The 13,958-nt window shown below is 37.3% G+C and overlaps 1 protein-coding gene across 2 annotated transcripts; it reads right to left on the reverse strand.

Moving 5' to 3' along the window:
- Nucleotides 1-604: 604 nt before the first annotated feature.
- On the reverse strand, nucleotides 605-12,609 carry LOC311306553 (disks large-associated protein 5-like). Of its 2 annotated transcripts, XM_084435036.1 has the most exons (20): nucleotides 12,509-12,609; nucleotides 11,367-11,587; nucleotides 11,104-11,285; nucleotides 10,456-10,512; nucleotides 9,972-10,005; nucleotides 9,738-9,818; nucleotides 9,171-9,248; nucleotides 8,981-9,058; nucleotides 8,791-8,819; nucleotides 8,530-8,705; nucleotides 8,198-8,428; nucleotides 5,909-5,997; nucleotides 4,345-4,505; nucleotides 4,175-4,273; nucleotides 3,843-4,086; nucleotides 2,316-2,970; nucleotides 2,154-2,211; nucleotides 1,393-1,561; nucleotides 1,249-1,286; nucleotides 605-928 (listed from the first exon to the last, which is right to left on the reverse strand). In XM_084435036.1, the coding sequence occupies exons 2-20, from the start codon at nucleotides 11,584-11,586 to the stop codon at nucleotides 824-826; spliced, it is 2,784 nt and encodes a 927-aa protein (XP_084291162.1). In that variant the 5' UTR covers nucleotide 11,587; nucleotides 12,509-12,609; the 3' UTR covers nucleotides 605-823. The 2 variants fall into 2 exon arrangements, with proteins under 2 accessions (XP_084291162.1, XP_084291163.1); XM_084435037.1 differs by lacking the exon at nucleotides 1,249-1,286.
- Nucleotides 12,610-13,958: the final 1,349 nt, after the last annotated feature.

Genomic DNA, 13,958 nt, shown 5'->3' on the forward strand with positions numbered 1-13,958 from the left:
ACGAAGGGTCCCACGCATATTCTCTTTGTACATCCCAATTAACGTAAAATTGAGTGCACGAGCACAACGCCCCACCCAGTCTCCTCCCTTAATTAAATCAATTTATCAATTTTATTTATAGACTAAGGGTTGTATCAATTTGCATATGCTTTTATATGTTCTTACTTAATTGCATAATTGATAGAATATTCCCATAAGGCTCGTGTGACAATATATGTCAATTATTTTATAAATTGCAAATTAATTGGTTTTTTGTGCATTGACGGCAGGATATTGGAAAAAAACAAAAACGCTGGATGCACATATATATAAAAAAAAAGCCCATACACAATTTATGCGCTCAATTAAGGACGATGGAAACATATTTAGCCTACTGAATAAATGATTTGACGTGCAAAAAGAACAGAATTTCTCTTGCAGATGCTGACAAGGTATTTTAAAATAGTTTTTTTTTTTAAGCCCATATGTTTTAGAAGAAAGAGGTTCCAAACAATAATGTTAATCACTCACCCACTTCTAAGACCCCTGTGATCTGTCTGTCATTTCAAAACAGTCAGTCACCAGTGGGAATAAGAAAAAAGTAAATTGAAAGAATGGAAGTGCATTGTTTTTTTTCTTACGATTTTATTAATGTGCACAACAATTTTGACATTTGAAAGCCTTAATATTTTCTGAGATCAAAACTGCATAGAAATAGTATTGCTATATATAAATACACTCATTATAAAGTACAAAAAGTGAGTAGCAAATAGATGAACAAGTATCAAAAGGAATCTAATTTAATAAAGCAAAAATTTTAAACATTCAAAGAGTGGATGTGCTTTTATTTGTTTGTGGGAGGAGTGAACATGATCAGGTCACGTTCACACATTGATGGTCTCACTCTCTCCTTCTGCTCTGGGGTGAACAGCAACAGATTGTCTGACATCTGAAACACAAGGTTATGGACAAATTAAAGATTAAAATGCTGACAACTCTCTAATTGTGTGATAGAGTAGTGGTTCCCCCAGTCATGGAAAACATAAAATGGTGGTTTCCAGAGTTGAAAATCAAAAAATTAAAGATAATTAAGATTAAAGATTTTATTAATACAAATTAAGTCATAAACATTTCTGTAGTAATTGTTTTACTAGTTGCACATCTTAAAATATTTTATTGGCTCAGATCCAAATTGTGTGAATTTCCATGACTGGAAAATTGTTGTAACTCTATTGAAAGACAGTTAATAAAGGAAAGATGTAAATCCACCTGACTGGTCCCGGGTGTGAACACCATTCTGGGAAGAACTGAGACAGGAGTGCAAGAGAGAGAAGTGAGTGCCCACGTGCCCCCCAACAAACCATATGATGTGAGCATTAATAACATTATGATGTGATATGAAGGACAAACTACCTGTAGGTGTTGCTAAGACATCAAGAGGACGCTCCTCTGCCGGAGTCACAGGACTCTCCATCTCAGCATCCTCCACCACAAGGGAAAATCTCTCTGCTGCAAGACCCGGAGACATGCTGTCTCTCACTGATGGCTGCAGGTAACGCTCAAAGTCCAAACTAGTAGCATCCTGGGAAAAATACATCAGAACATGATCCATAAACTCAAGTAAAAGAAAAAAAAGCTCTCCTGACTAATAGTAGGATTTAGAGGCTAGAGGTAAAGACATAGTTTGGAGGATGGATTTTTTTTTTTGCACTCTGACATTAATAACCTTTTTATTTTTGGCAAGTTACATTAACAGCTATATAGTGTAGCTTTATTGTTGTCCGATAGTGATAAGCTGATAAAATTATATAATGTTACAGTCAAAGCCAAAATTCTATACTATTTTGTCAAAATACATTTAAAATAACTATAATTTTGTGATGCCTAAATTCATTTGTAGCATTTAAAATGATTGTGTTCAGTTTTTAATGTGTACAGTATGAAAAAATGGATATTTATTTTGAGATTTGCTAAAGGATACAGTGTTATTAAATTTGTATTAATTATTTATATATTATTATTATTAATGACGGCAAAAGGTAATCAATATAAAAAGAGGAAGCTTGAACAATTAAATATCCAATATAAATGGATACCAATTATATATACATACACACACACATACACGCACACCAATATTGTGCATTTCTAGTTGGATTTGTTAGATAACTCACCTCAGCATCTTGAATTCCAGTCATTTCAACATCTGTGTGAAGCTCTCTGGTAGGGGAGCTGTATAAACAGTGGAAAGAGTATAAAAGATTATGAATTATGCCATATTTAGTGGCTCATATGTAACAAATTAGATGGCCTAATATTAACAAAGCACAGCATACCTATTACAGGCCGAAATGACCTCATTACTGAGAGCTGCAGAAATGCTGAGATCTTTGGTTGGTGTGGAGGGCATCAGGACAGGGGAAGCAGGTGTTTCTGCTTCTGAGGAAGAGCTGCGAGATGAGCACTGGGCAAGATTATCTAAACCAGCATCTGCTCCAGTTGGGGCAGGCAAACTCGCTTCAGAGACCATGTCCTCTTGTGGTTCCTCTTGGGAGGAAGGACTGAGCATAGACTCTGGAATGCATTCCTCAAGCTGAGGTTCCGAAGAATCCGCGAGATGCTCGGACTGGATGGGAAAGTCTCGTGATTGGTCTACTGGACTTTTTTCTGCTGCATTACTGATCTCTGGTTGGATGTGTGAGGTACAGGTGGAGCTTAAATCATGAGGTTGGCTGTTAGAGCAGGACTCTGTGTCTGGCGAAACATGTGTGGTTTGGTTGTGGTCAGGGCTGATCTGAGGAGCTCTGGGAGACTGTGGAGGCGTGGAAACAGGCAATACATCGAGGTGGTTTCGAGGAGGTGTGGCCAACACGCAGGGTAGAGGGGAGGCACGAGAGACTGCATTAGATCTGCTCTGCTTGCCTGGAGTGCTGAACTTAGAAGCACAGGGGGAAGAAACTGTACTGATTCGACAAGATCGTCTGACAGCACCTGAAAAGAAGAAAATGATACAGATTAAAACAAAGACAACAACAAAAAAGGATAGTGTAGTTAAAAGAAACTCAAAAAGAACAATTTCTAGACTAAGGAATATATTTGTACTCCCTTTGAATATTATTTAAATTATAAAAAGAAATACTAAAGAAATATACACAAAAGAAATATTACTATTGTACTATAAAACAATTATTATTGTTATTTTTATTTTACAGAACCGTAAAATTACAATACTAATATTTATTGCCTTCGTAACTGCTTTATTTATATAGCACTTTATGCAGTACAGATTGTTCCAAAGCAGCTTTACAGTGATAAACAGGAAAATGATTCAATGGCAAACAGAATTCAATTCTGCTGTAAAGCAGCTCTAAAAAGACAAAAGTGTCATTATTCAGCTGAGGTCAGTTTAGTGGGAATTTCCATTCTGGTGGGAATCTAGGGTATTTAAGCCAGACCTTCTCAGCCTTTGGAGAGGAAGGGGGTCAGTGGGTTAAGATGAGGTTGCGTTTGTGCTGTTAAAGCAAATTTACTTTGTTCTTTCTTAGAAAAAGTGTGTATTGAGTAAAGCGTTTGTAAATATTATTATTTTTTTAAAAATTTCTTCATTCGTATTCAGACTTGTAATTTACACCCCAATTTTTGATATTTGATTAATAAAATTCACTCTCTTTGGATTATCCAAACCTTCCTATCACCTCCCTTGGTCCCTAACGGCATACATTACGACAGTTACGATATCAAATTTTTTGATACCATTGAAATTTCATAATTCTTGTCACTTTTCAATATCACAAAAAAATAATAATATCCAAAAAAAAAAAAAAAACTCATGCTTGCTAAAGACAAGTAAAGTTCAGTCTTACCTAATGGTTTCACTGGGCTTTCCACCTGGAAGAAGCCTCCATGGAACACCACAGTCTGTGTGGCGGCAGGGGCCGCAGGAACAGAATCTGCATCGTCCTGGATGTTGTGTGACGTCTCAGAAGCTTTCTGTTCAGCCTGCTTGGCTCTCATGGCAGCCTTCACAGCAGCCAGTCGACTCTTCACTGCAGCGCTGGCACCTGCACCTGCACCTGCTCCGGCCTTCCCTCCTACGGCAGGAGGCTTCTGTAGCAGAAAAGGACGGGATATGAGAATTACGTTTCACATTTGAAATGCAAGATTATTAAAGGATGGTGCTGATAATGTGGTTTACTTTGGCCACTCTTTTTCTGACGACAGGCCTGACTTCCTCTTTCCAATCCCTTGCTTCTGCCTCTTTCAAGGAATTAAACTTCTTGTTAACATCTTCTACCTTTAAAAAAAAAAACATTAAACAAGGGTTGGACGTCATTTGAGCATTTTTAAAAGGGAACATCAACCCACCTGAAAGTACACCATGTCCCAGAAGCCCTGCAAGTCAGTGCAGGTTGTTATTTTCTCTCCCCGCCCCAATTCGCAGTCATCCACCAGCCCTCTGAACTGGCCAAAGCGCTCTTTCATCAACAGTCTGGCCTGGCCCACAGCCGTGCGCATCCGGTCTTGCACTACACGGACAGGGAGAAATATACTTACTTCATATAACTGTATAGTTGTCTGGAGGAAACATTGTATCTCTATAATGTTTTTTATTTTTTATAAATCATTACTATTGGTCACCCTTTACGTCTGTCTGTGGGTTTTGCAAATCTAACCAATGAAAAATAGTAAAAAGAGCTTGTGACTATATCTTGTATCTGCATTAGATAATCAAACTGTCATTAAAACCTCATAACACCACACGCCTCTATAGTGAATGAAGTGGAGTACACATTTGGACCTTATGCTTGTTTGCAATGCAAGGGTAAGTAAATAACTTTTTTTAAATAAGTACAGTGTTTTCTTTACTCAAGAATCACAACATTTATAAAGGCTAATGTCTTGTGTATTCGAGGACCAGAGAAGAGGGTCTCATGGTGCGTTCAAGTCCTCCTGGGAAGTTCGTACGTACGAGGTGGGAAGTCGTGCTTATAACGGCATGTGCGTTCAAGTCACTTTCGTCGGAGCAAAATGGCGGAGTACTTTCTCTTAATTAATTACACAAAAATACAGTAAGGTTCTTAAACTCTTGTTCTAGAAAATGAAGAACAAAGAAATGTGCATCAGTGTACTTTGTATTTTTATGTTTTTAATTAATTTATGAAGCCACTGCCAACACATCGTTACATGTTGCATTGTTATATTATAATACTATCATATTCTGTGTTGGCGATTAACTGTTAATAGAAAAGCCTGACAATATTACAGCTAAATACCTTTACGTATTGTGTATTCCGCCATGTTAATCACTGACACGCCCCCAACTCGTAAAGATCGGAGCTTAGAGAAAATCCCGAGCTCCCCACTGGTATTTACGACATTGTGGTGGTGTTCAAGTGCGTTCAACTCGTAAATACGATCTGTACGAGATGACTTGAACGCACCATCAGTCTAGCATTTGTTGTTGAGTCATAGCCAATACTGTCTTAAATAGCCTCTGCATAGCACTTCATCTTTAATAACATGGGATTTTGGTCAAATGACAAAAAAACCGAGCGCCCACATAGCTACAGTAAAGTTGATGAAGATGCGGCCGTTCTAATGACTGACAACGTATGTTTAACAGGCGCTGGTCAAAAACCTTATAACTACATTTGAGCTTGATTTTGGTAATGCAAGTGTCTGAACACATAAAAAGCCACATCAGCTTTGACAACAGCGTTTAATTATTTTATAGGTTTTTTTTTTTTTTCTGAAAAGCATTTTTGGAGATAAGAGGTTTCCATCCAACAGAGACGATAAACATCAAATATGTTCTAATTAGTTTTGATTGTCATTTTAACTAGAAAAATGAATCCTTGCTGGAAAGCTTGCATCAAACCTAGTTAGGATACTGTGTTAGACTTTGGTTTTTAATTCAAAGTTGTCTTACTCTCCTCCGGGATAGATGTATCATCAAATCTTGACTCCCACAGCTTAGAAAGTCCAGTCAAATGCTCAGTCTCACTGACCATCACTGACCTATTGAAACAGAAACAACATACACTTAATATTTAGCATTAAATATTTAGAATATTCCGATCCCAATCTGACTTCTGACCCGTACTGCTGCCTGAATCATAATCATACACTGTTCATTCATGTTTGTGTTTTTTTTTTCTCCATTCTGTCACCTGATGGAGTTTGGGTTCCTTGCCACTGTCGCATCTGGCTTGCTAAACTGGGGACACTTATTCTTAATATTTGATCTGCCTGCTTTGACAACATTTTATGAGAACTTAAAGGTACAATATGCAAGAATTTTTTGCCGCTAGAGGGCGCTACATTCCAAACAACAACAACGGCGTAGCTTGATGACGATGTGAAGGAGCGTGGAATGATGGGTACTGTCATTTTAAACTCCACATTGGATGTAAATCAGTCAGACGGGAATCGAAAAATCATGTTCATGGATGAGGTTAAGTTCTATTTTTATAATGACATGCTTTTTGTGGCGAGGGGGGCGTGGTTCAGCGCGGTCTGTAACGGGAGAGAGAAGAGACGAGCAAGTAGGTCAAGTGCAAATGACGAATACCTGTGTCTTATTGCAGTGATCGGCGTGGAGAGACCGCTTATAAGCCGCGCGCTTTGTTTGTTTTGCTTTATTTTAATAAAGTATGAGTCCCAGTCACGCCGACCCCTGTCTTCTTCCTTCCTGACTCTTGAACCTCATCACACTTTTATTTCATTAAAATGAATTAACAGCAAGAAAAGTAAGGTTTAATACTAAATTGGTTATCATAGATGTTACTGTATGTCGAATTCATTGTTGTGATAACGCGGCGCAGTTTTACGTGTTCTAAACAATTGTTGTAAAGTACATTCGAACATACCCACATCATTTGCCAAAATACTGATTAATCTTTATGTATAACACATGCTATGTTTATTTACATGGCCATAAACACCAGACGTGATAAACAATGTCAATAAACTAATCACAAATCTAAAGCAATAATACTTCCCTTACGTAAACATAACTATTACCGAATGCTACATTTGGAAAATATAAAATTAAGCATGCTTTGTCGACAGAACCAGCTGCAATCGGTAAAGAATAATTGTGTTCCATAACGACTGCAAGAAACAAGCTAACGTTTGTTACTTGATAGACGCTACAACTACAACTTCTGCATTTGTCCAGGACTCCACGCAGTACGAGCGGAAACCGAGGGTAACACGGATATGACGCAATTGACTGGCGACTCCCAGCTCCCCCCTGCTCTAACGCCCCGTTTCCTTGGTTAAAATCGCAATTTTCTCACGATTTAAAAATAGTTGGAAACATTTGGGATATTGTAAGTAATCAACTTAACAAAATATATAACACTGGCCTTGAGATTTTGGGATATTTTAATGCAAAATTCATACATGTTGTACCTTTAACAGGTCAATGACATCACAGTTTTTTCCAGAGCTGCTGTATCAATAATTTAACTAAGGGTAAGTTTACACGACAACGATGTATTAAATGTTAAGTTTAAGACATTAAAAGTGTGTTTATGCACATGTATACCTCTGTGCTGATGCTGAATATTGTTTAATATCGCACATGACTGTTTACCGAAAGGAAAACGTGCATCGCAGATAAACATAGACAATATAACATCACGACTAAATGAAAAGAGGTTTTACTGTTATAAAAAAACTGCTTTGTGAGCATTAGTGGAACTGAAGGTTTTAGAATAAACAAGTGATCGTTGTCATGCGGTGAATCCGGCCAATCGTGGAACAGTTGTCGTCATCAGAGCTTGTGCAGCCTTTCTGGAGAAGCTGCGCAGAATGAATCATGCGGCTGCCCTCGAATCGCTCTCGTGGCACTTTGATGCCATGCGTCACAGTGACATGGCATCAGCGCGGTCTCAAGTCGGACACAATTTTTAACCAGCATTAGCATTGTAAACGCGTAATAAGCATGTGCATGCCATTCACAGATTCACGTTTTTGAAGGCAGATGATAACGGTATCGTTTTCAAAACGTTGTGTAAATGAACAGCCAGAACCCAAAACAAGTTTTAAGTTTTCAGTTGAACACAGTGTCGTGTAAACGGCCCCTAAAATTAATTAATTACAGAAATGGTTCCATGGTTCCAGAAAGCTGTGTATAAATGAAGACTAATGCATAACTAAAACACTACAACACACCACTGAGTCAGTTCTATTAATGACAGATCTTCCTCACCTGAAATAGGCAACATCATGCTGAGGCTCCAAAGGAGCGGATGGAGCTGCAGAGGTGGACGACTGAGGGGAGGATGGGACAGGAGGGGGAGAGGACACTGAGGGAGGGGTGGTGGGAAGATCTGGTGAAAGGGTTGACAGAGAAGGTGGAGAGGGTGAGAATGAAGTAGTAAGGTGAACAGGTTTTGAGGGAGAGGGGAAGGTGGGCTCCTTGCTGGCTTCAGACAGAAAGCTATAAAAGAGAAATATGATAGTATTATTTCGGACCAGCTTATATGATAAAGCTTAGAGGCATCACACATTCTGTTTATTAGAATCAAATTCAAAAGGTACCTCGGTGAGAGGAAGGTACTGGCTGATTGTGGAGAGAGGGGCGCAGGCTCGAAGGAACTCAGACCAACAGGAGGCTGGAACACGAATCCCTGAGGAGCAAATGAGGGGGGAGCAGCTTTGGGTTCCTCTTCCTCAGGAACCAGAGAATTAACTGCAGTGTCCTTTTTCTCAGCAGGCTAAAAATACCCAAGCATAAGATATAATTCCCAATTTTCTGAAAAACTTCAAAACCAAAAAGATAGATATGACAGATCAACTCACCTTATTTTCAATAACTGTCTTCGTGTTGCCTGTGTGTAAGATTATGAGATCTACTGATTAATGACACCTATACAAACATACTGTAGTTCTGGACTGATGCAACATTACTTCCATCTGAGCAATGTGGCAATATAAAACAATATATAATATCAGAAAACATGCCAGTAGAAAATAACCGTAGGCTCATTACCCTGTATGGCTTTCCCTCTGCCAGAAGAGGGCGCTGCAGGACATTTAACAGTTGATCTCGTTTTCGTAGCCCTTGAATCTAAATCACACAAAGTGGCTTAAATTACACACATGTAACAACTATAAAAAAAGTCCACAGAGACTAAGCTTTTGGAAAAGCCCAAGATTTAAAATGTTAAAATAAAACTCACCAGCAGCAACTGGTTTAACCACAGCTGCCGGTGTTTTAGCAGCTGATCGTGTGGTTGGAGCTCTCACAGATGGTTCAGCTGTAAAATAAATGATAATTGTCTGCATCTGCTTTTTTATTTGAAAGAATTTACTTTTATTCAGCAATGACACATTTAATTGATAAAAACAGACATTAAAGACTATAATGTGACAAAACAACTAAAATTTCTGTTTAAATCAACGAATTTCCACAAAAATATTAAGCAGCAAAACTGTTTAAGCAGTTTTTTGAGCACCAAATCAGCATATTAGAATTATTTCTGAAGAATCAATCTGAAGATTTTTTTTTTTTTTACATTTTTTAAATAGAAAATGATTTAATTGTAATAATATTTCAAAATATAACTGTTTTTATTGTAGTTCTGTATCAACAGCCTGGGTGAGTATGAGACTTTAAAATTATTATATTCATCTTATCCTTTTGACCCTCAAACCTTTGAGCAGTGGTGTACATATGAAAATGTTAACATACTATATCCTCCACTTGCGTCTTTTGCACGTTCCTAAATTTAAGTGAGTGGTTTTACCTGTAGCTGCTCTGGTTTTGGTGGAAGTCAGAGCTTTGCAGTTGTTCTTGGCTGGAGCTCTGGTGGTCGATACGGTCTCAACTGTACAAACACAATAACAGTCTTCAATAACAGCATGAAGGAGTCACAGTTTGCTTCAAGACAAACAGTAGTGAAACCATTTCAGTTTGATCAAATAGAATGATTTGTATTTGGTAATATAAAAACCAGAGAAATTGAACAAGCAGGACAAACCTTTCTTTGGAACAGTATGTCTTTCAACTGCAGGCTGTAACAACAACAACAACAGAAGTAGATAATATAAAACAAATGACGTGATTTCAAACTGTGACTACAGAAATCCAAAGGTAAAAGTTGCACCACGTACTTACTCAGGCAAGAGAACATAAAACTACCAGTCAAAAATGTGAGGTTGGTATGTTTTTGAAAGAAGTCTCTTATGCTTACCATGGCTGCAATTATTTCATCAAAAATAGAGTAAAAACAGTAATATTGTGAAATATTACAATTTAAACCAAGGGTATTCTATTTTAATACATTTTAAAATATAATTAATTCCTGTAATTTTCAGCAATTTTTCTGCAACCATTACTCCAGTCTTCAGTTTGCAGCAAGACTATATGTTTGTTTACCAATGACAGGGGAAATGTTGGGAGAAATTTGTTTGAAACCTCACATTATTTTTGTCATTTAATTTTGTGATTACATGCTTGCATACCTTTTGATTCTGCATCATTGAGCGGGTCACTCGAGTGGACTGGTTGGTTTCTGCGATCTGTCATGAATCATGATGGGAAATGAATGGTGTGTTCAAGTCCTTCTGGGAAGATTGTATTTACGAGTTGAGAATTTGTGTTTATGGCGTTATGTTTGTTCAAATCACTTTCATCAGAGCAAGATGGTGGTGTACCTTCTCTTAATTAACTACACAAAAATACAGCAAGGCTTTTAAACTTTACTTCTAGAAAATGAAGAACAAAGAATGCATCAGGTGTGTAACTTTAATGTTATTTATTTTTTATGAAGCCACTGTAAACTATCACTACATATATTGTTATATTACAATGCTATTATATTTTGTTCAGTCAATTAGCTTTTTTTGTTGTAAATAAAAAAAACTTGACAATGTCATTGCTAAATATTGTGAGATTCCGTCACGTTTCTCACTGACTCCCACAACTCAAAAAGATCAGGGCTTAAAGAAAATCCAGAGCTTCCCACTCGTATTTTACGACTTTGTGGTGGCGTTCACTTCATGTGCAATCAACTCGTAAATACAATCTTTTCGAAATTACTTGAAAGCACCACAAGTACTCTTCATCATAGTGTGAGACTGACTTTTCAAACTGATATTCCCATCACTCACCTTGCCTCTGCCTGGTGCAGCAGTGTTGGAAGGCAGATACCCGAGCGGCTGAGGCTTATACAGGCCGACCTTAAACACGCCTTTCTTTTCTTTCTCCCGCTTTTCCTTCTCTTTCTGCAACAACTTGTTTTCTTTGTAGCGAGACAGCATCTTCTTCCTCTCCTCAGCAGCAGAATTTGCATCTGTTAAGAACAATTGTAACTACTTCAAAACAAGGCCATGCCAACACAAAATCAAACAACAAAACTAACTACGATATTAACCATTAGCTGTCTTTGTTTTGGCTGCTTGGCCTTGGGTGGCCATGATGCTGGCTGCATCCATTGAGAGCTCGATCTCCGGCAGCTGGTCGAGGTGCCTGCGCAGATTTTGGATCTTCTCTCGGTTCTCTTTCTGAGATTGAGACCGACGTCTGGACATCTTAAGCCGGATCATAGACACACTGCTGTCCCGCTTGTACAGGTGAGCGAAGCGAGAGTCCATCCTACAAAAGTTTTCACAACAAGAACAGTCAATTACCTAAAGCAGTGGTTCTCTATTGGTGGGTCCAAAACTTGTTTGCAGTGGCCGGTTCACCGTTGCATAAACCGCTTAGACCAGTCTTACAAGTTAGTCATTATTTTTTTTTCCTTTAAAACTGGATATAACTTTAAGCAAGTTACTTAAACAAGTTACTTAAACAGGCATATTGTGTAATTTGACAAACTGCTCGTAGCTAGTTGGTTAGACTTAACATACTAGTGACTGTGTTTATAATGGTCTAAACTGGTCTCAGGTCTGTTTTTAGAGCAAATGCAGAAAAGTAACTTACATGTAAATAATACCGTATAATAATATGATTTTTGCTAAATAGTTAGGACAGTTTAAGAATATATACGTTAGATTTATCAAATTTCACATGTGAGATTAAACGCTTTCATATATTTGTTGACATCAAAGGCAGCGTTTCTCTAATCAGACTCTTTAATAACTTTTGTTTTGCTGACCTGCTATCAAAAACACGAATGATGTCAATGTAAAATTTTGTGTTTTTTATATAACTTACTTGATTTATTCTATATTATATGTCTATGTTATATATTGCCATTTTCATTCTCAGAGCATCCTGTTTGTTCCAAGTAAAAACAAAACAAATACAACCATAGTCAAGCAAATAAATGTTTATTTCTTATAGGCAAGATGTCATTTGTAAAAAGTAAATTCCGAACCAAATCTTTATATTCACATTTAAAATATAAAATTCAAATATTATCTTTCCTGACGCAACGCAGCAGCTGCAACACATGATCACAGTTTTGCTCACTATAACGTTACAAACCTCACGTTTAGCATGTTTGGAAGTCGTACGCAATGCCAAACTAAGTTTAATTATAAACTGACAGAAATAACAGGAGCTATTTCTTACCTTTATATTAAGGTGGATTTACAGGAGGCAAGGACGTAATATTCGCAATATCTTTTCAGTAAACAATCGTTTAACTGTCCTAGGTGTACAACTTGCAAGATGGCGGGCAGGCCAAATTTTGAAACTGAAATACAGCTCTTCTGATTGGCTGCTCCCCAACACAGAAACCTCCGTTGATTGGTCAAATTTAGATGACGAGTTTGCGCCTCCCATTCGCAAATCCTGTCAACTGATCTAAGTTTACACCATAGGGTTTACACGCATGCAGAATCTGCAAAATGTTAATTATTTTTACAAAATAAAAGGGGATCATACGAAATGCATGTTATTTTTTATTTAGTACTGTCCTGAATAAGATATTTTACATAAAATATGACTTCTTTTTTACAAAGCTGAATTTATAAAAATGACATTTTTCCGCTTCAAAAGTTTACATACCCTTGATTCTTATTACTGTGTGTGATTACCTGGATGATCCACAACTGTTTTTTTGTTTATGTTGTTGTTTTTTGATGGTTGTTCTTGAGTCCTTTGTTTGTCCTGAGCAACCCCTGGCTTTTAATGCATCATCTTGCATAATGCATCAGTGAATGTGTTCACCTTTTGTAATAGTCGTGTTTGAGTCCCTCTTATTGTCCCCAGTGTGAAAAGATGGATCTCAAAATCATACACTCACAGCTGGAAAGGGTTCAAATATGCAAAAGATGCTGGAAAACTGAAGAATTTGCAGGACCTTAAGGATTTTTCTGAAGAAAGTTGGGCAGTTTAACTGCTCAGGTCAAACAAGGGACTCAAGAACAGCTATCAAAATAAAATGTGTGGTTCATCCAGGTAATGACACATATTAATAAGAATCAAGGGTAGGCCTATGTATGAAAAGGGTCATTTTTTATAAATCCAGCTTCTTCTTTTTTTGTCTTGTGGGCTGCAAACATCTATGTAAAATATCTTATTCAGGACAGTACTAAATAAAAAGTAACATGCATTTTGTATGATCCCTCTTTAGTCAAAATAATAAAAAATTTGAAGGTGCATGTAAACTTTTGAGCACGACGGTATGATGGAGTCACTCTGTACATGATGTTATTATCATCAGCTGTCTAGAACATTTCAAAGGCGATTTTCTTTTGGCACTACTAGACGATTAATCCATTACATTCCAAAAATAAATAAATAAATCACACGTTACATGTTGCTCTGTCTGATATTATTTTGAATGATTGTATTCAGAAAGGTAAGCCTCTTGCTGAGGATAAAAGTCAAGGTGGATCACCCTGACCAGATGTCTGGATATAATCATACAATCTGGCAGTCTGAATGATGCAATTAGCTCATAATTCTTCCCAAGCCATGTAAGGTTAATCATTTTTTATCATAGAAAATTCCCTTTGCAGGCTAACAACTTCTAAATCATAAAACTACTGGTTGTGACACTAAATTATAAGTATGC

Source organism: Rutilus rutilus, assembly GCF_951802725.1.
Source record: "Rutilus rutilus genome assembly, chromosome: 16".
Lineage (NCBI taxonomy): Eukaryota > Metazoa > Chordata > Actinopteri > Cypriniformes > Leuciscidae > Rutilus > Rutilus rutilus.

Coding starts and splice junctions, on each gene's coding strand:
- LOC311306553 (XM_084435036.1), bottom strand. CDS start 11,586: ATGGACTCTCGCTTCGCTCACCTGTACAAGCGGGACAGCAGTGTGTCT. Junction 8,429..8,529: donor AGTACCTTCCTCTCACCGAG/GTACCTTTTGAA, acceptor TCTCTTTTATAG/CTTTCTGTCTGAAGCCAGCA. Junction 1,562..2,153: donor CTGGAATTCAAGATGCTGAG/GTGAGTTATCTA, acceptor TATTTTTCCCAG/GATGCTACTAGTTTGGACTT.